At 34.5% G+C, this 23997-nt stretch overlaps 2 protein-coding genes across 2 annotated transcripts in view; one reads left to right on the forward strand and one right to left on the reverse strand.

Annotated features, from left to right (window-relative positions):
• Positions 1 to 1261: 1261 nt before the first annotated feature.
• The window catches only part of LOC136823404 (sentrin-specific protease 8-like), a 35707-nt gene continuing 12971 nt past the window's right edge, over positions 1262 to 23997 (reverse strand). Inside the window, exon 7 of the mRNA XM_067079589.1 lies at positions 1262 to 2283. The gene's annotated coding sequence lies outside the window, so the exon portion shown is untranslated. The remainder of the gene's footprint in view (positions 2284 to 23997) is intronic.
• On the forward strand, positions 19741 to 23888 carry LOC136823403 (uncharacterized). Its single transcript, XM_067079588.1, has 4 exons — positions 19741 to 20076; positions 20394 to 20469; positions 20993 to 21148; positions 22082 to 23888. Exons 1-4 carry the CDS (start codon positions 19786 to 19788, stop codon positions 22384 to 22386), a joined length of 828 nt encoding a protein of 275 aa, XP_066935689.1. The 5' UTR covers positions 19741 to 19785; the 3' UTR covers positions 22387 to 23888.

Genomic DNA, 23997 nt, shown 5'->3' on the forward strand with positions numbered 1-23997 from the left:
GCGAAGCTGCTAGCAAGGTAGTTAAACAAAGGGAAGCAGAAAGCAGGGAGACCAACCAATCCGCACAAGAGGGCCAAATGCTGATGGAACTTGATTAGAAACAAACTGACCAGCAGATCTAGGTGGAATGGACCTCACATCAGTGAAGGGGCTGGTGTGCGGAAACAAGCGTAGAGAGTTAGGCCCCGAAACGTCATACACTTCTCTCCTGATGATCCATGAAGCCTGAATCCAATATGTGGAGCAGATCTGCTGGTTCCTTTTCTAGTCAATAGAATAAAGCGGGGATAAAACACTTTCAATCAAAATCCTAACGGGGATAATTGATAAAAATTAGTCCAAAGTCGAGAAATCCCGTGATATGGCTTTGGAGTGCAATTTTATACACTACATTGAATTTTGGTTGGGGATCAAAGTCGATATCCCAGTGGGGATGAGAAATCAGGGTACTTTTTCAACTTGGCAAAATTTTCCAGTGGGACTGGAATCCCAGCAGATCTGTGACACAGGGGTATGCAGCTATTCAATTTCAATTTGATAGGCGGTAAGTTCTAAAGCTTAGTGATATCCGAGCTGCATTTGAATAAAGAGTATAGCAGAAAATCTACTTTGCCGGTATGTACGGCATTGAAGTTTAAAATGGATAAAAAGTGATCAAATTGTCTCTGTCTCAATATTCTAAACAGCAAGAATCTGGTTCAGAAAACCTGAAGTTGTAATTCAATTCTATAGATGGTCACGAAGAAAAAGAGAGATATACGGTAATTCACTACGACGGAATAAACAGTAACGTGAGATCGGGTAACTTGCATCAGTGGTGGAAAACATGCATAGCCCTCAAATAAATGACCTGTCTGGTCAATAAAGTACAAAATTAAATCAAAACAAAAATGGTAGAGTAAATCTGCTAGCGGAGCTGCGTAGTTTATTTGTTTTGAAATTTTGCTGCTTTGATTGGTCAGTCATTTGCTGGCTATGCAAATTTCCCTCCACTGATGCAAGTTACCCGACTTCACGGTACAGCATAGAACTATCAAAGGTTTTGTTTTCAAGTAAGAGTAATCGTTTGCTTACTCATCAATTTTAATTTACAAGCTTTTTAATAAATTGACATGTATGTAGAGCAAGATTAGTCAGAAAGAGGAAAAGAAAAACATTTTTTGTTTATAACAATATAACAACATGCAGACACTGTCTTCATATGAAACATGCGTCTAATATGAAACGGGAACACTTAATATATAAAGAAAAAACCTTTAAATACTTTTCAATTGTATAATTGAATTTTCTTGTTCTTTTTTTTCAGATATTGACCAGTAAAATTTATGTACAATTATACGTAACCAAAAATACAAATAGACTGTTCTATAAAATCATATATTTAAAACTTAAACAAACTTAAAATAACGATAATAACGAAATCTAGTCGAAATCTATAAAATATCGAATTAACAAGTGTCAGCTCCTTATTTTCTCATTATACAGTGCGTCCCAAAAAGAGTGGGCAAATTTTTACATAAAGTAAAATCCTCATAATTGATGCCAAATTCATGCAAAATTCATCCATCGGTAAAGTTCTTAACAGTCATAAGAAAGAAATTTTCCATTTTTCATTATATTTCCCAAACTTCCAAGGAACAACTATACCGTTTGTTTCTCTATCATCACAGCCACAAAATGATTTATTTTTCTCCATAGGCCACAATGTCGAAGAATTGAAAAATGGAACAAATATCACTACGATTTCATATATTCTTCGCATATAACAGAAAACTAAAACGTAAGAACATCAGCAGCGACATATTTCAAAAGTTTGATTTTTGCTCCACAATTACCCGTCTTGATGCACTCAAAAAAGATTTCTCATTCTTAGAAAGATTTTTGGATGACGTTGTTGCATTCTTGTAGTTAATTGGAACGATTCGTAATCTCTTATTTTCTTGGCTACTTTTAATAGTTTTGACCAATGATTTAAGAGGATTCATATTGATCAAGGACAAAGGAAGAAAACTGGTAAGACGTTTCCTTCAGCTGATTCCAGTAGTAACAAACTTTTAGCTGATTGAGGTGATATGCTTCGTCGATCTTATCAATATTGAAATTCGAATAGATTCAACAACGGCACTTTCGAAAAGTTTTCCTCGAATATTTCCAAACAGTGTAGATTGAGTTTTTTCTTCTTGATAACAAAATGTATCTCAGTCAAAATTTACCCGTTAATTCGATCGCTCTAAATAGGCAGCGTCAGTGAATCAAACAAATATATTTTGATCTTCTGTCTCTCTGAAAAGCAAAAGAAAACAAATCAATATAGGTATACACAATACAGCTATAATTAATCAACCAATATTAATGTCTATATTTCATCTTGAGAGAAAATAACAATAGTTAATAGCAGCGTAATTTCCGTCGGAATTTCCAACTGGCCTCACCCTTGGTACCATTAAGATTCACAGTTATATAATTGAAAAGATTTGAAAAGATTCACAGTTATATAATTGAATCTATATCAGATAGTCACGGCTGGAGAGATACCTATTTTGACCAACATTTGGCAATGGCTATATGATACTAGATAAAGAGGGCGATTAGAATTATCCTGAAGCAATCTAATTATAGATGCTTATATGCTTCTTTTTAATTTTCAATTTCCAACTTGCAAGAGGTTCGTGTTCTTTTTCTTCATCAATCATTTTCGTTTTTCCATTTTTCCATTTTTCAATTTTTGTCTCCGCTGCAAATTATATTGAGACAGACTTTTTAAGATAGTTTCATTAAAAGGAAATGAGTTAATCACGGAAAATTACACCCGTTTATCACTAGAAAGTCTGTGGGCGATTAACAGTCAGAATATGACATTGCACGTCAGTAATATCGTAAACGCGCCATATTATTCTCAACAACTCGATTTATGACCAAAGAATATCCAATTTTCAAAAATCGGGAGCCACCAAACCGTCAACCAGGTTTTCCTAGTACACGCCGGGTAAGGTGGCCATCGTCCTCCCACAATCCAAATTTTTTTTTTTTGTTTTTTCTTTTTTCAGATGTTAAATCGCGATAAAAAAGCGGTTTTCGTCTGACAGGCTACGGGTAAGGTAACTGGAAAAAGCGTCCGTTCTTATATTATCATCTTTCCAAAGTGTCTGTAAACTTTCAGCCAGCTAGTCAGTCTACTTTTAAAAGATTTGACCATTTTGAGAAACTTGGAAAAGTATTTTTCATTCCCGTGTTTAGAAAATAGTCTTAACTCTTTCAGACATGGCAGGTCTGATAACATTTATAAAGTCTGTCGCAATATAATTTGCAACAGAGGCAAAAAAGGCTATAACTTAGAATATAGAATTCGTATAATACCAGTTTTGTGCTTGTTGAAAAGACAAACAGGAGTGGGATACTATCATAGAGAAAACAAACTCAACGAATATTGGAAAATGATGCTTGAAAATAAAGAAGAAGAAGAAAATCAATATTTAATTTTCAAGTTCAATGATTATGCTATGATTATCATTTTCACCGCACGAGTGATTCTTTGATCTTAGAACATCATCAATGTGGAAAGGATTTAGTCCAAAGTTTATCACTAATTGACTTCAAAAACCATCAAAAAACAACGAAAAAGAGCGTTTACGACGATCTTATAATATAAAAATGAAGATCATAGCATTATTTTGCAAGAAGTTCATTTTCATTTTCTTCATCTTTCATTTTCGTTTTTCCATTTTTCAATTTTTCAATTTTTGTCTCCGCTGCAAATTATATTGAGACAGACTTTTTAAGATAGTTTCATTAAAAGGAAATGAGTTAATCACGGAAAATTACACCCGTTTATCACTAGAAAGTCTGTGGGCGATTAACAGTCAGAATATGACAATTTTTAAACATGTTGTAAATTACTATTAGCTACGATAATGAAACACTAAGCTCTAGTTTAGGAGTAGTTGAACTATTCATTGGGGGTCTTGTATCAATCCGTTTTTTAAGTCAGTACTCAGCAATATATAACCTGATTACAGATGGTCATAATTTTCTTACGCGAACGGTAAACCTCTAAAGGCGCTTGAAAATTAAACATCTTAGAAAAACAGTCCTTCCGTGGAAAATTCTACAACAAGAATCTTGTTGTGTGCATGAAACTCAGAAACTAAATTTTCCTGAAATGGCACTCTATTTTGAAACACAATCACGCAACTTTCTTGTCATTGCCAGTCCTTTTAGACGAGCGCGAGCGAGCGATTTCTAGATTGTATGTTCGTCAGATTGTTATGTTTTCACCCATCCCTTTAGAGCTTCAGCGTGGTGGGCAGAAAACAATTCACAATCTAATCTCAATATATAGTCTTCTATAAAAAAACTCAACCCAGCTGGCACACAACGTTGTTTCAACGTTTATCTAACGTTCACAACGTCCATATAACGTTAGATGAACGTTAAAACAACGTTGTGTGCCAGCTGGGAAAGAAAGCGAATTTGATATGAACTAAAACGAAAGTGCCTACAAGGTCCTCGATTAATTTAATATCGTTTATTGATTATCGATTTTCCTAAATACCGTTTCACGTCAAAATTTTTGCTGAATCCCGGAATCCCGAAAATTGAAAAAAATGATAACACCGTCACACCAGTTTGTAGAGATTAAAATAAGTTAGGCTTAATACCGTCACTGTTTGATTTTGAAATACCGTTTTCCCATCTCTTTTTTTATCAAATCCCGTAATACTGTACTTAAAAAGGGCCAATCCCGTCACACCGTAAAAGTACAAACGCCCCTGTCAAAGGAAAGTCGTGTTTTTATCAGAAGGAGAGTATTGTTTTTATCAAAAGAAAAGTAGTGTATTTTTTCAAAAGAAAAGTAGTGTTTTTTATCAAGATTTATAATTTCCCAATTACGTAGATGGTCATTTTATAAATTCGTGTTTCTGTTTTTCGCATGTTATATTTTTTAAGTAATCGTTTTCCAGGTTGCCGCGGGCCTATTTCCCACGAGAGCCTTGAAACAGTTAATAACTAAATTAGATAAAAGGATACAAGCCTGTCTCAACAAAGTATTTAGTCTGGATATCCAGACCGTAAACTATTTCACGGGCTAGTTTTTGATAATTTTTTTTCTTGTTTACGGTCTGGTCCAACTAACTCGCGTGCAGGGATATTTGTCCCTGCATATGCGAGTGCATCTGATTGGTCAATTCGCGGTGAGTCACTGAGTAGAACTTTCGATTTCGTTTCTATGCAAACGCGTAATTTATGGAAAAAGCTGGCATTGCAAAAAAAGATAAATAAACAAAATGGCTGATGGAAAAATGTGGCTGACGTTTGCATGTAGTTCAAAGTAGTTTTGAAAGGCTTTTGAGTTTGTAAAAGAGGTTTGATGGTAAGTGTGCCTGTTTGCCTGGGTTTCCAAAATTTTGAGATGCTGTCATCAAGGGTTCACTCACATTCTGTGTCATTCAAACTGTACAAGACTTTTTAAGTTGCACCAGACACTAAAAATTTAGAAACTTTGTATGTTGAGGTAAGAGCTTTTTTCTGAAATTTTGAGTCTGGACACCCAGGCTACAAATTATCTGATGTTCACTTATCCCCTTGTCCTCCATTTTTGTTTTTAAAGCCGTACATACTTTCAAAAGCCGTACTTACGTTTTTTTCTAAAGGGTAAGTAATTTAGGGTAAGTAGCATTTTTAGGCTACCCATGAAACAAACCAAGCGAATTCCAACAAACACTTAGACTGACCAAAAACTATACAGGCAACTAGCCATGTTGAATAATGAATAACTGCAAAAACTCAAGTATCAAAACAATGATAAGAACAGTTAATGCACATTTTAAATAGTTATAATTATATGTGTCATTTTTTTATTAATGGAGTTTTTAATTATTCAACATGACATGACATGACTAGCAAAAGTGGTATTGCCCTCCCATATCACAGACCCTGGATCCTCATTGGAAAATTAGTCTTAATGAATCATCTCAGGATAAAAAACCCTGAAATTTCATCCCACTATAAAATTTACAGTATTCTCTTTAAACTATAGGAGAGTCACTGTAGTTTTAAAAATTCCTTCTAGGCAAGAGTTTTCCATTTGCTGATTTAGTATAACCTCATTTCATCCTTATGTAAAAAAATTTTACCCGCTCTCTGAGAAAATGTGCAAACTTCCAAGTTCGATTAAAAATGAATTTACATTTTCGACAATATTTCAATTTAAAGAAAATGTATCTAAATTCCACAATGAGTACATAGAAATTGTTCAAAGTTGTCAAGATCGGCTGCGTTTAGACCAGCCTGGCATTTGTAATTGCTTGCAGTATTCTTTTGAATTCTATTGTTCCGCGCAATTATTCGGTTTGTCAAATGCCTAATGATGCCAGCGTGTTGGCATTTCGTTGGCATTTGAAACGCCATTTTGAGCAAAGGAATCCCCTTTTCTGGCATTTCAAATCAAACAAAGGAACCAAAACAAAGAGAAAGAATGACATTTTTGATTTTTTAAAGTATTTGCACGTTTTTTATTCAGTTCTTTCTATAGATTGTAAAATTTGCAAGATTTGCCATAGCCTAGCCCTACGGCAAAAAGTTTCAGTCTTAATGACTGCAGTTTTTGAGAAATTCCATGCTTTTCATTGTTTGATCTGTCAAAATTGAACTTGAGGGAATCACCTTTTCAGTAATGACTCTAAAAAGACGATTCCTTAAATGCCATGACAGAAAATACAATGGAAAAGCTATTAAAACTAAATCCCTCATGAGCAAATGCCAAATCACAAAAACCAGTTGGTCTAAACGCAGCCATCGTCTTATAAAATATACCACTGTCACTATTCATTAAAAAATATTCTCATGATAATTATTATTGATGATGAATAAAGTACCGCTTTAGATATTTCCCAAGGTGTTACATTATATAAAAGGAATGATAAATTGTTTTTTTTACTACAGGGTGTCCGGAAAAAAGTATCGAGTCGTACCACTCCTATAAAAAGAAAGTTCTTGTGTGTGTTTCACTAAATTTACAATGTTTATCAAAGTTTCTCTGTGTCATTAATTGTCAGGAGACATCTGTTATGGATAACTTTTGCAAAATACAATTCTCGATAACTCTAACGTCATAAAAATTGTAAAGAAAGTTAATTCTTTTAATACAATAATGACCGGTTATTGAGGGCTGTACTGAGAAATATTGCCCGAGGTCAAGTAACGACCGAGCTTGCGAGGTTGTTGCGTTGACCGAGGGCAATATTTTCAGTACAACCCGAAAAAAAACCGGTCATTATTGTATTTGTTAACCGCTTCCTTCAGCTTCGATTGATTTTTAGCGTTTTATCCAGGAAAAATAGCGAAATAAAGCAGAAAAAACAAGCGAAGAGAGATAAAAAATTGCTATAATTTCTGACGTCAGAAATAAAAAATGAGAGAAATGATGTCAACGCATTGTTCATTTTCCTTTGAAAAGATGACGTCACAATGAATTTTCCTAACGACGGGCAACTCTGGACAATGTAGGCCCGTCGTCATGCGAAAAAAACCAATTGCATTGCGCAAAAAGTCGTGTAGCCCGTTTCGAAAAAGTAACCGGTTAACAATAATACAATAATGACTGGTTAGTGAGGGCTGTACTGAGAAATATTGCCCGAGGTCAATTAACAACCGAGCTTGTGAGGTTGCTGCGTTGACCGAGGGCAATATTTTCAGTACAGCCCGAAAAAACCGGTCATTATTGTATTTGTTAACCGTTTCCTTCAGCCTCGATTGATTTTTAGCGCTTTATCCAGGAAAAATAGCGAAATAAAGCGAAACAAGCGAAAAGAGATAAAAAATTGTTATGATTTCTGACGTCAGAAATAAAAAAGGACAGAAATGATGTCAACGCATTGTTCATTTTCCTTTGAAAAAGTGACGTCACAATGAATTTTCCTAACGACGGGCAACTCTGGACAGTGTAGGCCCGTCGTCATGCGAAAAGAACCAATTGCATTGTGCAAAAAGCCGTGTAGCCCTCTTCGAAAAAGTAACAGGTTAACAATTAATCATAATGACTGTTGTAAAAACAATTATTATGTTGGTATATATTTTCTTACATTTTGTTAAACACACGCAACAACCTTCTCCTTAAAATCATGTTCGAACTCAATTTTTTCCGGACACCCTGTACATGCTTTTTTTTATCCATTTCATCATGGAAATTCTTAACTTTTCGGGGGAAAATCTTCCTAGAATAATGGCAATCTAAGGCAAGGCCAATTTAATTATGCCAAGCCACCCCAAAAAGAGGGTTGAAAAAATACAAATGAAAGTAGAATTTCACCTCTCCTAAAAATGCAGCAAAAACTACTATTTCGTAAAATTTCGCATTGTGCGATTTGATTATTCATATATGAAATAATCATATTAAACGAACGGGGAGTACTAAGTTTGAAGAATGCAGGGTCGGATCTGAAGAACTGGCTTTAAAGAGAATTTGGAGACTAGGGAAGATAAAAAAAAACAGAACCTTAGCGTCAGTACATACCTGCCAGTTAAGTACCCCCCCCCCTTGACCATTAATACAATGCAATAAATAGAACAGGGCTAGTGCTATTTTGTCACCTAAAAGTGAACTGTCCCAGTGTGGCCAAGGTAAAAACCAAATACAATATCCAAAATTGAATCAAAACAAACCAAAAAGCCCAAAGTACATATTTTGCTATTTTGGACATTTTTGGCTGTTTTAACACTGCTCCACATGGATGTAACCTTTTATCTTAGAGGGGTAAGCAAAATATGTGTACATATCCGAAATCCTCAATATTCGCAATTATACTATAGGTGATACGTCATCATCAGCAAAAAGTAACAATCCTCGTTTTTTCTCAATCTCCTTTCATTTTTCATCATACATTTCAAAAACTTATTTAATCATTTAGATTATTCACCTCTAATATATCTTTCCAATAGTGTATAACTTTCTACTTTAGCAAACTGGGTGCTGAGAAATTGTTTGAAAAATAAAGTATCCGCATACTTTTGAGACGACAGACTTTAATGACATTAGATACAATACTATACCTCAATAGAATAAAATCAAACACAATCAACTTTGGTGGGCATTTTTTTTAACAATTTTGTTGATGTCTGGAAAAATAATTATCAAAGGAGTTTAATTTGGCCATTGAGGGGGTATTTTTGACAAAATATTACTGTTAGACAAAAAAATAACTGTTTTTAAGCTCGAAAAAGTCACAAATTTGGAAAATACATGAAATATTTTAAATTTGGTGGAAATTTTAAGTTTGGATTTCAGGTAAATTTTTAGGACATATTTCCTTTTGCATAAAATACTTCTTCCTTTAAAGCTGAAACTTTGTTACTGCTGTTGTTTGCCTCGCATCCACATATCATTGAGACGTGAGTTAGAGATCTTTGAGAATTTATGATTGACTTTAATCGATTTTGAGCAGGTCGATCAACTTTGATATACTTCCGGGGATTTCTTATAAACCAGACTCGCCCACTTTGATACATTTTTTAATCGATGACTAATCAATTAGTTCCGATAATCGATAGGTAATGGAGCCTGTGTAGCACCATGTCAATATCACTTTATCTAGAAGTTTCTAACACCGTGTTATATCATATTCGTTTTCTAAATTTTATTCCACATCGCGAAAGCCTATCGTAATACTTTCGCTATCACATTTCAGACGTGTAGTATTCTCAGAGTAGACAGGGCAAACTGAATCGCTAACTAAAAGTAGCAATTGTATCCCTAGCTTTTGCATATAATTCAAAAAGAGAAATGGGCCACGGTTAATAGCATTCATTTAACAGTTCAAAGATCGTTCATGCAATAAACAAATTTTGGTGCAACAAAAAACACACAAACATACACATCAATTCATTGTTTAGAGTCAGATACATCAGATACATCAGATTCTTTGTAGGGTGACTGATAAAAAATCCCTCCCGATGAGACCCCCGCCCCTCTGGAATATCTGGCCAAAATTTCGTTCGTACCCGGTAAAAAAATAACCTACATTATAAGCCCAATGGAAAAAATGATTTTGATTTCATCTCCATTCAAAATTCTGAAAAACCTAGCCATTTACACAAATGATTTAATCTGCTTTCAAGGACAACACTGATGTGTGATAAAATCAATTAGGAGTGTCCTCGCAGGTTGAATTTCAGAAAAAGCCAAACTGTGATATTAGCCCGGGGGGGGGGGGTACTTAGGCAAAAATAAGTCCGCACATACCCCTCATTCACCAACCCTAGGACCTCCCCGGGATGTTATCAATGAATAGTCCTCGAGTTCAAATTTAAATCCGTCCAGGGGATTGCCCTAAAAAAATTCAAAATATAGGGGGGATTTTTTAAAAGTAGGTAAACAATTCAGAGAAAGCCTCTGAAAATTAGAAAAAAGTCAAGGGGGTACCTCAAAATGCAGTTTCACATTCAAAAAATGACCTCCTAGGCATCAGTGGTAAAATTCTAAAATATAATACAGTGCCGTAGGAAGCATTTTCATATTGAGGGGGCTGAAGTTTAGTGACACCGCGAGGGCCAACCATGGTTTGGCCCGAGGGGAAAAATTTTGAAAATTTGAGCTCTAGATTGCTTGAAAATGCACTCAATTGTGACAATTATGACAAATTAAAAAAGAAAAACTTTGCATTTTGCAAAATAACCATTTTTGAAAAAATTATTGGTACGGCACTGTAATAACTTTTTTTTTGTTGAATTTCATATTTATCCGTCCAGTAGATTACTTTCAAAAAACTTTTAAAAATCTTAAAAATAGGCAAAAAAACCAGGGAAGGCCTCGGAAATTTAGACAAAAGTTTAGGGGGTACCTCAAAAAGTTGTGAAAAAATCTAGGAGTTTTCTGAAATCGCAGTTTAACATTCCAAAAACTACTTAACATGGGTGGTAAAATTCTAAAAAAGGCATTAGCCAAAATAATTTGCAGAAATTTGGTTTCGCATATTAGGAAAGGAAATTTCCTAACATTAAAGTACTTTTTGCTTTGCTGTTTTCGTGCGAGATAGAAAGAAATATTTATCTTTACGTAAGTTTGTTGTGTATTGATACATTTATTGATATTATTGTATCAAAGAAAGTTATGAATTACAATATATAATCGTGTTTTTTTTTTACTAATGTGGCCAAACACCATGGCAAAAATTATTTTTGTTTTGAAAGAAAGTTGAAGTTTTGATTTTCAAATTAATGATAAATTAATTACATTCATATATTGGATTCGTGAAAGTTCCATACACGCGAGCAAATTTAAGCATCTTAAATAGCAAACGTAGATGGAACGTACAGTCCACTCATAGCAATTCCAGCTCGGATGAGGAATCTTATTTGCTCGAATTACAGAGAGATTCGAATTATAGAGAGTTATATTCTAAGAAAGTTTTTCCTTGAATGGGGACTGGGGATTAAAAATAGATTCGAAACAAACAGGAGTTTTAATAAGCGAAAGTCTACACGTTTTTTTTTTTTATAAGAACGTCAAAAATTTTCGAAGCCTTCGGATGTTCTTAGTTTTTTGGATTTGAAGCCTAAAAATGTTCTTAAAATGTTCTTATTTTCAGCATTTTTTGAGCATTTTGATGTAATTTCTTAAGAAAATGCATGTTTTTAAGTCTCCAAAGCCTTAGAATGTTCTTAGAATGTTCTTAAATTTATGGGCCTCGAAGCCTTATGTTCTTATATAGTTTGTTCTTATAAAAAAAACGTGTACTGTATACGTAGACATCTACTGTTTATTGGAAGAAATAGGTGCGGAAGTTTGGGCCGCTTGAAAAAGCAAGAATGGTACCCCAGGGGTCTTCTGGCTGTAGGGTGACACGTTTTTTCGTACGGACAAACTAAATAAGATCATTGACCAAAACATTAGAAGAACAAGTTAAGAACACTTTAAGACTTCAAAACACCCGTATAAAGATACTCACAAAATGGTAAAAATAAGAACATTTTATAAACATTTTTGTGTTTAAAACTCTCAAGAAGAACTTTTAAGAAGACTTCAAAATTTTGGACGTTGGTATAAAACGTGTAGCTGTTTGTCTCTAAGGCCCCAAATAAACTGAAATTAACCGGTTAATAATTTTGAGACCCCCTGTTCTAATAGGACGGCTCGTTTTTTCTGTTTTTTTTTTTATGATTCAGCTATCAAAAGCTTAAAGGGACATAACAGTAGTGACGAAATTTTGTAAACAAACCGCATATACAGCGGGATACAAAATCAAAACAAATGTCACATGTCAAAATAAAAAACGACTGTTTCAATTGTTTTACAAGTTTGTTTTAGACACACGTGATTTTAATTGTTCTCTTTAATGACAAGTGGTTCGCGCAATGTTTACATTTTACTACTTTTATGTTCCTTCAATTGCATTTTCAGATACGCATTAGGCCACAGCACATGATTTCGTCTAAATTGCTAATTCATTTCAACCTTTGCTTTTTAAACAACTGTTTCAGGGGTGTGAATTAAAATTTGTACATTTTTGTACTCTTGAACTATTGACTGATTCGATTGAAAAAAAGGGGATTTAGATATCAAATGAAATATCAAATTTCATTTCGATACGAAATCAATATATAAAAATGATGGCTTTGCTTTTGTTGGAGATCGTTTTCAAATAAACGTTTGAAAATTTTTTAATCTTTTAGTCCTAACTTACGCAAACTTCCAAAATTTGGTTTTGTGAACATATACGTTTGATAATGAATACGTTCTCATTTGGAGGATGAAAACGTATAAATTAACGCGGAGGATAAATTTCAGAGTTTTTAGATTTTACCATTTAAGGCTTCTCAGGGAATATTTAAGTCCATAGCCTTAAAATTCCTATGATAAGGCATGAAAACATAAAAGTTTGCCATATCCCCCTGAAGACATATCAAATATTTCCAGCAGTTCTTTCTTTGAGCTCAGTAAGAATCAAAGGTATACGGGTTGTATCATACAATGGGCTATTCCATTAAAAATCCATACAGGGGGTTGGACGGACCTTTTCAAGTCTAAATAAAATTCTTGGAAATGTCTGATAGACTTTTTGACTTCATAGTTCTCACCCCGTGAGAAGTCCATAAGGAAGGATTATAAACTTAGAGACTTTGTGCAGTAAAAACTATACCTTTTTGATTATCCCCTCCCAGAAAAGGTCTTTCTGGTGTTTCGAATGGCGAATCTTTTAAACGTCTACAAAACAAAGGCGATATTAATTTTTCGCATACTTCCTTAGCAAAAAAGGGGAGAATCTAAGTAAGGGGTCTACTGACTATACTTTCTAACGAAACTATAATAATTGATAGAAGATGTTTAGAAGCAAATTCTGATAGACTAGTGAGATATTCTGAAACATGCGCCGCGTGGTTCTAATAATACACACGTGCATTTTTATAAGAACATTGAAAGTTTTTGAAGCCTTCAGACATTCTTAGCTTTTTAAGTTTTAAGCTTAAAAATGTTCTAAACATGTGTTCTGACTTTCACCATTTTGTGAGTATTTTTGTCCATTTTCTTAAGAAATCGGGTGTTTTTGAGTTTATAAAGCCTTAAAAATATTCTTAACTTTTTCTTAATATCTTGGTCATCGAAGCCTTATGTTCTTATAATCTATATTCTTATAAAAATATTGTTTATTTTAAATTTAAATGCCACATGATGTTCTTAATCGCGAAACATCGATTCAAAATTGAGACCTACAGAGACAGTCTAATTTTGCTTTTAAATGTCCTTTAATTTCTAAAGGAAACTGGGAAAACCTATGAATTTAACCTTTTTACTAGAGGGAAAGTTGCTCATTTTTATTTCCTACTAACAGTTTCTTGGTTCGTTGGTGATATAGCCTGTTTTGTGTCTTTCCTAGCTGGCACACAACGTCGTTTCAACGTTCATCTAACGTTATATGGATGTTGTGAACGTCAAATAAATGTTGAAACAACGTTGTGTGCCAGCTGGGTTTTGTCAATAATTCATTACTTAGCTCTAGTTTAGACGGCCGACTTTCTGCCCTGCCTATTCTAATTGTTAGAGTAGGCAGAAAGAGGGCACAAAGTTGGTTGTTAATATCTTTGCTTGGAAAGGTTTGAAAGAAGACATTGCATTGACTTCAAAAGAGGGCTATGCATCACTTTAGACAGCCCACTTTATGCCCTCTTTAGGGGGGGTTCAGGGGGTACCCGATTCCGCAATTCCGCCAATTTTTTCTCCAATTTCCGTCAAACCGTCTTAAATTGAACCTAAATTCCTTTGAAATTCAATATTTTTGTCGAAAATTCCGCAAATTTTGAATATCTTTTGCCAATTCCGAAATTCCGCAAATTTTTTTGCTAAATTCCGTTTTTCTGCACTAAAATTGTCCAATTTTCCGTCTCCGTCAGAGAACCCAATTTCCGTAATTCCGTCTAAATTTTCACCGAATTCCGCCACTCCGTCCGAAAAAAGGGCCGATTCCGCTCCTCCGCCAACCATGAAACCCCCTTCTTTAATTCACAATTAGAATAGGCAGGGCAAAAAGTGGGCCGTCTAAACTAGAGCTTATGCTCACTTTAGCGGGACTGTAGCATACTTTAAGGGCTCTGACCATAGTGAATTTTGATATTTGTCATGTACAAAATATAACCTTCTGCCTGATGTAGCCCACAAAACTTTGACATAATATACATTTTCTGTTAGGCTAAATATCCTTGAGTCTGAAAATTTATGAATCGCAAAGAAAAAATTTGATGAAGAAGAAAATGAAGACTTTTGCAACGAAGAGTATTTCAACTCTGAAGAGTTTAGTTTGGTCGATGAAGAAATATTTTGAAAAAACTTTTGTGGTAGATGGTGTATCCGTTACCGAACTATCGGAAAATTTTTCTAAAAGCTTACTTGTCTCAAAATCTTGAAGTGCTTTTTGACCTATTTTTCATCCCAATTGTTCATAGAAAAACAGCTATGACTTTTGATGCATCAATTTAGAAAATTTTTCCAAAAGATTTGAAACAGTTCAATTCTTTGCGGACAGTTTGAAAAATTTTCGAAACAAAAAGGTTAATTACCTATTAAAACTTTTTATAAAAGAGGGTGATGCAACATATTATTAACGTCTTTTTAAAGTTCATAACGTCATTTCTAAATTTTTAATTACTTTTGGGATTTCATCAAAAAGCAATTTGTAAAGGCAATTCTTTTTTATAATCGCACGATAGAGTTATTTTTTCTTATTTGGTTCCTCTTCAAAGGCTGCGTTTAGACCAGCCTGGCATTTATAATTGCTTGCAGTATTCTTTTGAATTCTATTGTTCCGCGCAATTGTTCGGTTTGTCAAATGCCTAATGATGCCAGCGTGTTGGCATGTCGTTGGCATTTGAAATGCCATTTTGAGCAAAGGAATCCCCTTTTCTGGCATTTCAAATCAAACAAAGGAACCAAAACAAAGAGAAAAAATGAAATTTTTGTTTTTTTAAAGTATTTGCACGTTTTTTATTCAGTTCTTTCTATAGATTGTAAAATTTGCAAGATTTGCCATAGCCTAGCCCTACGGCAAAAAGTTTCAGTCTTAATGACTGCAGTTTTTGAGAAATTCCATGCTTTTCATTGTTTGATCTGTCAAAGTTGAACTTGAGGGAATCACCTTTTCAGTAATGACTCTAAAAAGACGATTCCTTGAATGCCATGACAGAAAATACAATGAAAAAGCTATTAAAATCGAATCCCTCATGATCAAATGCCAAATTACAAATGCCAGTTGGTCTAAACGCCCTCAAAGAGAGCAATTAATCGTTAATCATACTCTTCGATGCAGCGCCAATGGCTGCGTTTAGACCAGTCTGGCATTTGTAATTGCTTGCAGTATTCTTTTGAATTCTATTGTTCCGCGCAATTGTTCGGTTTGTCAAATGCCTAATGATGCCAGCGTGTTGGCATTTCGTTGGCATTTGAAATGCCATTTTGCCCCTTTTCTGGCATTTCAAATCAAACAGAGGAACCAAAACAAAGAGAAAAAATGACATTTTTTATTTTTTAAAGTATTTGCACGTTTTTTATTCAGTTCTTTCTATAGATTGTAAGATTTGCAAGATTTGCCATAGCCTAGCCCTACGGCAAAAAGTTTCAGTCTTAATGACTGCAGTTTTTGAGAAATTTCATGCTTTTCATTGTTTGATCTGTCAAAGTTGAACTTGAGGGAATCACCTTTTCAGTAATTACTCTAAAAAGACGATTTCTTAAATGCCATGACAGAAAATACAATGTAAAAGCTATTAAAATCGAATCCCTCTTGGGCAAATGCCAGATTACAAATGCCAGTTTCAGTCTTAATCAAAATTGATTTTAATGTTTTTTCTCACATTTTTTTCATCGAACATTTTAATTGCATTCGAAATTAATTTTGTGAAAAAGAAAATCTATAAACAACAATAAAAGAAAAACATAGAGAGAAGAGAAAAATATAAAACTTTCAGTGTAATTTCTTTAATTTACTTTCATAACTGGGAAAAAGTAGTGAAACCCATTGTGCGATTAGCTCGTAATCACATGATAACTCGTACAATTCGAAAATTGCACACGTGATTTTTTTGTTTCGAATTTTCCTCGTCCTTTCGGACTCGGAAAATTAATAACAAAAAAATCACTCGTGCAATTATTCTCGAATTATTCTCGAATTACACTCGTTATCATGTGATTACAAATACAAAGTGTAAAAGAACCTGAAACATTAGATCCCTTTCACATTATAGATTTACTTATCGCAAAACTAGCAGCATGTGATGTAAACCATATTATTATATACCTGTAGGCAAAAACAGCCATTGAATAATTCCTGTTATTATATACCTGTAGGCAAAAACAGCCATTGAATAATTCCTGATATACCATGGCTATTATACAACGGTAGATTTTTTTTTCAAATTTTGCTTTCAAAGTTCGATTTTTTGTCACTCTTGTTGTTTATCAAAGAAATTTATTAAAAAAAATCTATTGTCGATTTCATGAACAAATTTTATGACTCAAAGTAATTAAGAAAATCATTAAAAAAGAAAAACATTCGAACGTTCGATAATGGGAGTGTTTTATGTGAATCTTTCAACTATTTACATAATTTATGTTTTGTCTTTGCCTCTAGGTATATAATAAAACATATATTCAATAGGTTTACGTTGGTTATTGGATTTATTAACCCTCGGTGATGTATATTCAACTCGGGTTAATAAATCTCAATAACCAACTTTTACCTATTGAATATCTGCTTATTATTATATACCTGTAGGTAAAAACAGTCATTGAATAATTCCTGTTATCGTCCACCTATAGGCAAAACGCACTGTCGAATATTTTTAGATATCCGATAGCAAAATATCTCTTCTGTAGCAGCGAGCATAAAGGAAATAGTTTTTTTGATTAAATAATTATTTAAATGTCACATAAATAAAACAGTTAAAAGAAAGTTCTTTTTAACAAAAGAGAAAGAAAATTCGAACGTTTTGTAATAAAAGAGAAAAAAACACAATGAAATTGACATCCTTAAGATAGTAAAACGTTCGAAAATGTTATAAAAAGAGAGAAGACTGAATGACAAACTAATGGGACAAAAAGTTAAATACATTTCTGCTAATTGGTGAACGATAAACCATATATTCAACGTGAAAAATCGGATATCGAAATTATTCAGTCTCGCTTTAATGATATTCGACTCAGCTTCACTTCGTCGAATATCATCAAGCTCGACTGAATAATTTTCGATATCCGATTTTTCTTGTCGAATATCTGCTTAATATACAACGGCTATATACCACGGTAGAATTTTTTTTCAAATTTTGCTTTCAAAGTTTGATTTTTTCTCACTTTTGTTGTTTATCAAAGAAATTCAATAAAATAAATCTATTGTCGATTTCATGAACGAATTTTATGACTTAAAGTAATTAAGAAAATCATTAATAAAAAATTTCGAAAGTTCGATTATGTGAGTGTTTCTAGCCTGGATATCCAGACCGTAAACTATTTCACCGTCTACTTTTTTTAAGATCATGTTTCTGGTTTACGGTTTGGTCCAACTAACTCCTCTGCAGGGATATCTGTCCCTGCATATGCGAGTGTATCTAATTGGTCAGTACGCGCCCTGTCACTGAGCAGAATTCTCACGGGGTTTTCGATTTTTTTTGATGCGCGCGCATAATTTATGGAAAAAGCTGACATGGCAAAAAAAAGATAAACAAATGAAAATGAAAACACAGGTGCATTTCTAAACAAATGATGGAAAGGAGCCTTTATGGATGTGGCTGACGTTTGGATGTAGTTTAAAGCAGTTTTGAAAGGCTTTTGAGTTTGTATAAAAGAGGTTTTATGGTAAGTAATTATTTGTGTCCGCCTGGGTTTCCAAAGTTTTGAGATTCTGTCAACAAGGGTTCACGCCCAGATTGTGCCATTCAAACTGCACCATACTGTTTTAGTTGCACCAGACTCTAAAATTTAAGAAACTTTGTATGTTGAGTTAAGACTTTTTTTCTGAAATTTTGAGTCTGGATACCCAGGCTAGAGTGTTTCGTGTGAATCGTTCGACTATTTACATAATTTATGTTGTGTTTTTCCTCTAGGTATATAATAAAACATATATATTCAATAGGTTTGCGTTGGTTATTGGATTTATTGACCCTCGGCGATGTATATTCAACTCGGCTTCACCTCGTTGAATATAACATCACCTCGGGTTAATAAATCTCAATAACCAACTTTTACCTATTGAATATCTGCTTATTAGTATATTATTTATTTATGATTATTTGAAGAATCACCAATATATAGAGTCAAAATTGGAAATAGTTTTTGTAAGTAGTTTTTTATCTATTAGTATGGGTGTTCCTCAGGGTTCTATTTTAGGCCCAATTCTGTTTAACATATTTTTAACGACCTTTTACTCTCTACCCGTGATTGAGGCGGAGCTTCGTAACTTTGACGATAACAACAACCTGTTTTTGCATCGTAAAAACTCTTGCTGAAGCTATTTTGAAACTCAATATCGAAATTCAAGATATTCTACACTGGTTTAAGATCAATGGGCTTGTTGCTAATCCTGGCAAGTTTAAAGTTATGTTTCTCGGTAAATTTGAACCTATACATATGTTTACTATTGGTAAAAGTTTGAACCACATTTTTCAGTGGGTTGCAGGCCCACCGGGACTGTGATACAGGGGTGTTATATCGGTTGGCATCACCCTAGACCCAGGGCTGACATTATTGTCTTTTTCGATCGAATGTTATCGTCAGATTGCTAACATTCCCGTCTAAACACTTCCTATCGCCTTATTACAACAGAGATTTGGCTTAAACTTGTTAAGGAGTTATTGCTAGGCCGTAGCTCATAGCAGAAAAATCTTTTTTTGTTGGTATACTAGATAGAAAGCAGTTGTAACATCCTTGAAATTCGGTATTAATGTTTAGCCGGACATGAGAAAGTTTAGAACGAGTTTATGAGTTTATGAGTTTGAACCCTGGTGACGTGTCCCTTGATAAAGGTAATATAATCCATAATTTCCCAATTGAGACATTGTTATCATTCTGAGCCTAAGTATTACCGAGTTTATATATGTATGTGTGTTTTTTTGAGACGGAGATGGTTAGCTGGACTGAGGTCGGTCGACTGTAAATCAACAATTTCACCGTCCTCGATTTTGCGGGTTTCCAGATTTTAGCCAAGTCAATCCACCGTCTTCAAAAGAATAAAAACATAAGCTCGCTATTTTGTTATGTATAGATGGTATGATAAAAGATGATACATATTAAATACAAAATACTGAGCTGAAATGGATATACTCACCATAATGGCAATGTTATGGAGCTTGCTTCAAAGTCATTTATCATCAGCAAATTATTTTGAAGTTGAGAGAAACAGGGAAATCAAGATTAATCAAAATTCGATACTAAAGACAACAAAAGCAGATTCGATATTCATTTGTTCTCACCATTGTCAATTGCACCCATTGTGTCAATTTACCAATTATATGGAAGAAGAAAAACAGTGCCAGTTGATTAGTGATGAATTTGAATCTGGTCCGAATCAAACTTTGGTAGATGGGACAGCAATTTTAACAAAGGTACAGATTTTTATCATATCATCAAGAGCAATAATTTTTGAGAAAATGGAGACCAAAAATTTCTTCCTGCGTTATTATCTTGGGATGGATATATGATTTTTTATAATTTGAGAATATTTTCAAAGCCAAAGTACTTAAAAAAGCCTATAAAATATGGGAATATCAATCCCCATCAGTCCCGTTATTTTTATCCCAACTCGCTCAAAAAATCCTTCAATGTTTGCGAGAGGGTTGGAAGAGGAGAGCACAAAATGTCTCTTTGGGTTAGTGAGTGGGTCAGATAACTCAAAAAACTAAAGAAAATCACGCTCTTTCAGGTGCGACTGGGGAAGACTGAAAAGAACATTGAGGTCCAGCAACCTCCACAATTACTCACTTTGACTTTCATCGAAGGTAAATAAACGTTTTTTTATAAGAACAAACTATATAGGAACATAATGCTTCCATGGCCAAAATGTGAAGAATAAGTTAAGAACATTTTAAGGCTTTTGGGACTCTAAAACACCCGATTTCTTAGACAAACGCACAAAAATACCCACTAATCGCGAAAATAAGAACATGTTAAGAACATTTTTAGGGTTAAATCTGAAAAATTTAAGAACATCAGAAGGCTTCAAAAATTTGGATTTCCTTATAAAAAAACGTGTTAGTTAGATTCAGAGTTCCTGGTGAAGGAAAATAGGGGGCAGCCAATTTTGTAGCTTCGTTTGATATTTGAATTAACAAAGTACGCATGTGTTGCCTCTTTTGTCCTAATTCTGCTGTATTAGCCTCCTTTAAAAAGGTTTCCACTTAGGACAACTCTCCCCGCTTATTCCAACCCCCCGGCTATTAGGTACCCGAGAATATCAGTCAAGTTAAGTTAGAAAGAAGGTTAATTTTACGATCTATCTATATTTTAATTTATTTTTTCCAGACCTTATTCCTGTAAGAGGTCGACTTATAGGAACCATTCCAAAACAAACGAAAAGTTGGCGTATTGACATGGATATTAAGCTAATATCGACAGAAAGCATCTCCAATAACATCATTCGTATATCACAAAAAGATGGCGATAGTATGAATAATCCAGGTACTTCATCGTTCGTTAATTGATTTTTAATTACCATCTTTACCTGAGTGAAAACAAATTTTACCTGAGAAAAAGAATGAAACAGCCCCTCAAAAATGTATTTTCCTCTACTCCCCATGGGGCTTTACAAGCATATGTTTCTATATTTATGCCCCGGATTGTAGGAACTTCATCGTTAACTGATTTTTATTTATCATCTTCACCTGGGTAAAAACAAATTTTACCTGAGAAGTCGACGACAAAAAAGAATGAAACAGCCCCTCAAAAATGTATTTTCCTCTGCTCCCCTTGGGGGTTTTATAAGCAGTTTATTTCGGTTTGTAGGTACTTCATCGTTACCTTATTTTTATTTGCCATCTTCACCTGAGTGAAAACAAATTTCACCTGAGAAGTCTCGCTTAACATTTAACAATGTTTTTTCAAAAAATTCCATACAGTAGCTGTGAATAAGACCAGGAAATCACGCAAGACCCTGAATAACGAAAAAAACTGATTTTACGAACACTGAAGATTCCAGAAACGTTTTCTACCAGTTCGAAAAATCTATTCCCTTCTTAACTTGACCGGGTGCTCGGGTAGCTCAGTCGATAGAGCATTCGCCTAACAATCCAAGGGTTGTGGGTGTTTGATCCTTGGTCAACGCAAACTCAGCGAAAGAGTAGCTTAGATTGGGGAATCTGATCTGGGCGATAAGTTACTGGGATGTGTAAGGCTCTACCTCAGCATTTGATTTCTCAGGTCTAGCGCAAAAAGAAAAGACTCCCTCACTCCTGGCTTCGTCTACAGCCACCAGATGAATATTACTTAACTACCCAACTGGCAGACAACGTTGTTTCACCGTTTTTCTAATATTCACAACGCCCATATAACGTTAGATGAACGTCGAAACAACGTTGTGTGTCAGCTGGGTAACCAGTTTTACTCTCTACTCAGGTATTTGGTTTTACAAGGATTCGCAAACAATGTGGATGCGACTAGCAACAAACGGAAAAGTCAACCAAAATCTCGCTAACGTTGGAACCTTACCGATAGGCGTTTTCACAAAATTGTCTTTGAGGAATGAAAGACATTTAAATGCACATAGATTCACTGTTCATATCAACGATGCTCAAACGTTTGAGCATGCGCATCCTGATGCTAAAGAATACATCAATATGGAATTATATTGTTCGACTTTATTATCAGAGAAGGCTGATGTTGTTATTAAGAACTTGGTATATCAAAATCTTGGTGATTAAAGTTGTGTGTAAGTGAATTTTGGTACTTAATTCATGACACAATGTTTCATACTGGAGTACCCAAAATAGCCACTACGTTTGCCACTAGTTTCATTGTAGTTTTATTATTTAAATTCAGAATTAGTGGCAAACACCCGGTTTTTTTTTGGATACTCCGTATACAAAATTGCATCATGGATATCACGAATTTTAGATGAGAATGGTCATCGATAAAGAGGTATGCTTTCAGTACCCGAGATCTTTTATGACGTTATTTGATATTCTCTTTACCAAACTTGAACATTAGCCCTGACCGGCGGGTTTTGAACACGAGAATTTGTGGTATGGAACGATTTTAAACGAGTTTTTAACATATTTATGACATCATAATATTTATTTATTTATAGAAGTGTATTTCCCCGGGGGGGGGGGCACTTAGGCAAAAATAGGTACGGGGACGTGACGCTGGTCAGGGTACCTTTTTCAGTGTTGCAGAATTACTGACAGGGTATCTAAAATTGCAAAATCCTGATCTGACAGGGGCGCAATTTCATGATCGGTGTCTGACAGGGTCTGTTTTTGCCGTTTTTGCATGTAGAGTTCTTTTGCAAATCGTTTTGACGCGGCGGGGAGCAGACCCCTGCGAGGGGCAAACAGCTTTTTGCAAATACTTATCGTAGGGCCAACACAGGCGCTTTGCTGCTGTTGTCTCGCACCACACGCCCACCATTGCGCCCTCTTAAAGGGATCGAGGCTAATTTCAAAGATACCTCTATTGAACTATTTAGAATAAATGTTCAGCTGAATAGTGGTACTAACAACATTGTTTCCAGATTTTGATTCAGATTTTTTATTTCAACTGCTATGTTTTGTTTCTTCCCATATCGTTGAGACATTCCGCTGTAGGCTTAGAACAGCTGTAGAACAGAACAATACTCTCGACCCTTCTGTATTAGTCTCATTGACATCCTCTCGTCCTCTTTGTAAAAGCGTCGTTTTAAAGCTTATACTTGCAAAATAGTCCTTTCAAACCTAGACTTCATCAGTTCTGATTTTGAGAACCTTACCGTAGGATCACATAAGATTCCGATTCCTGCTATAACATTCCACTTGCCACTTGAAAACAGATGATAGTTAGTTCCGACTAGTTGAAAACAATGAAACAAGTTGGCCGATTATAAAAATAATCAAAACATTACTCCTTTTTGCGTTTTATGATTTGCCAGCTTGGATTAATTCACTTTTTTCTGCCGGTATTCCCGGGAAAACTAGCGGAATGATCCCGGAAAAGCACCAGTATTGCTAGAGCGGGAATTGGAATCTTATGTGATCCTACGGTAATCCTGGAAACGGATATCTGAAATTTATCTACGTTCATTATTAAGTTTTTTGAAACTTTAGCGTTCTATTTGTTCTTGTACATCTATAATATTGTATGACCTTTCTAGCTTTGAAACACATTTTGTGGAAGTAGAGATGATTTTGAATAATATTAAAGATATGTTTACTTTGTAATTTCATAACTCTCGTCGTCGATTCTTTTGGTCGGTTTTCCAGGTATTGAGGTTTAATGTTTATGCAATGCTGTAGTTTTTTAGCCTTGAAATGTTGATATCACGTTATACTTTACGA

Source organism: Clytia hemisphaerica, unplaced genomic scaffold (genome assembly GCF_902728285.1).
Source record: "Clytia hemisphaerica strain Z4C2 unplaced genomic scaffold, Clytia hemisphaerica genome assembly, whole genome shotgun sequence".
In the NCBI taxonomy this organism is placed as follows: Eukaryota; Metazoa; Cnidaria; class Hydrozoa; order Leptothecata; family Clytiidae; genus Clytia; species Clytia hemisphaerica.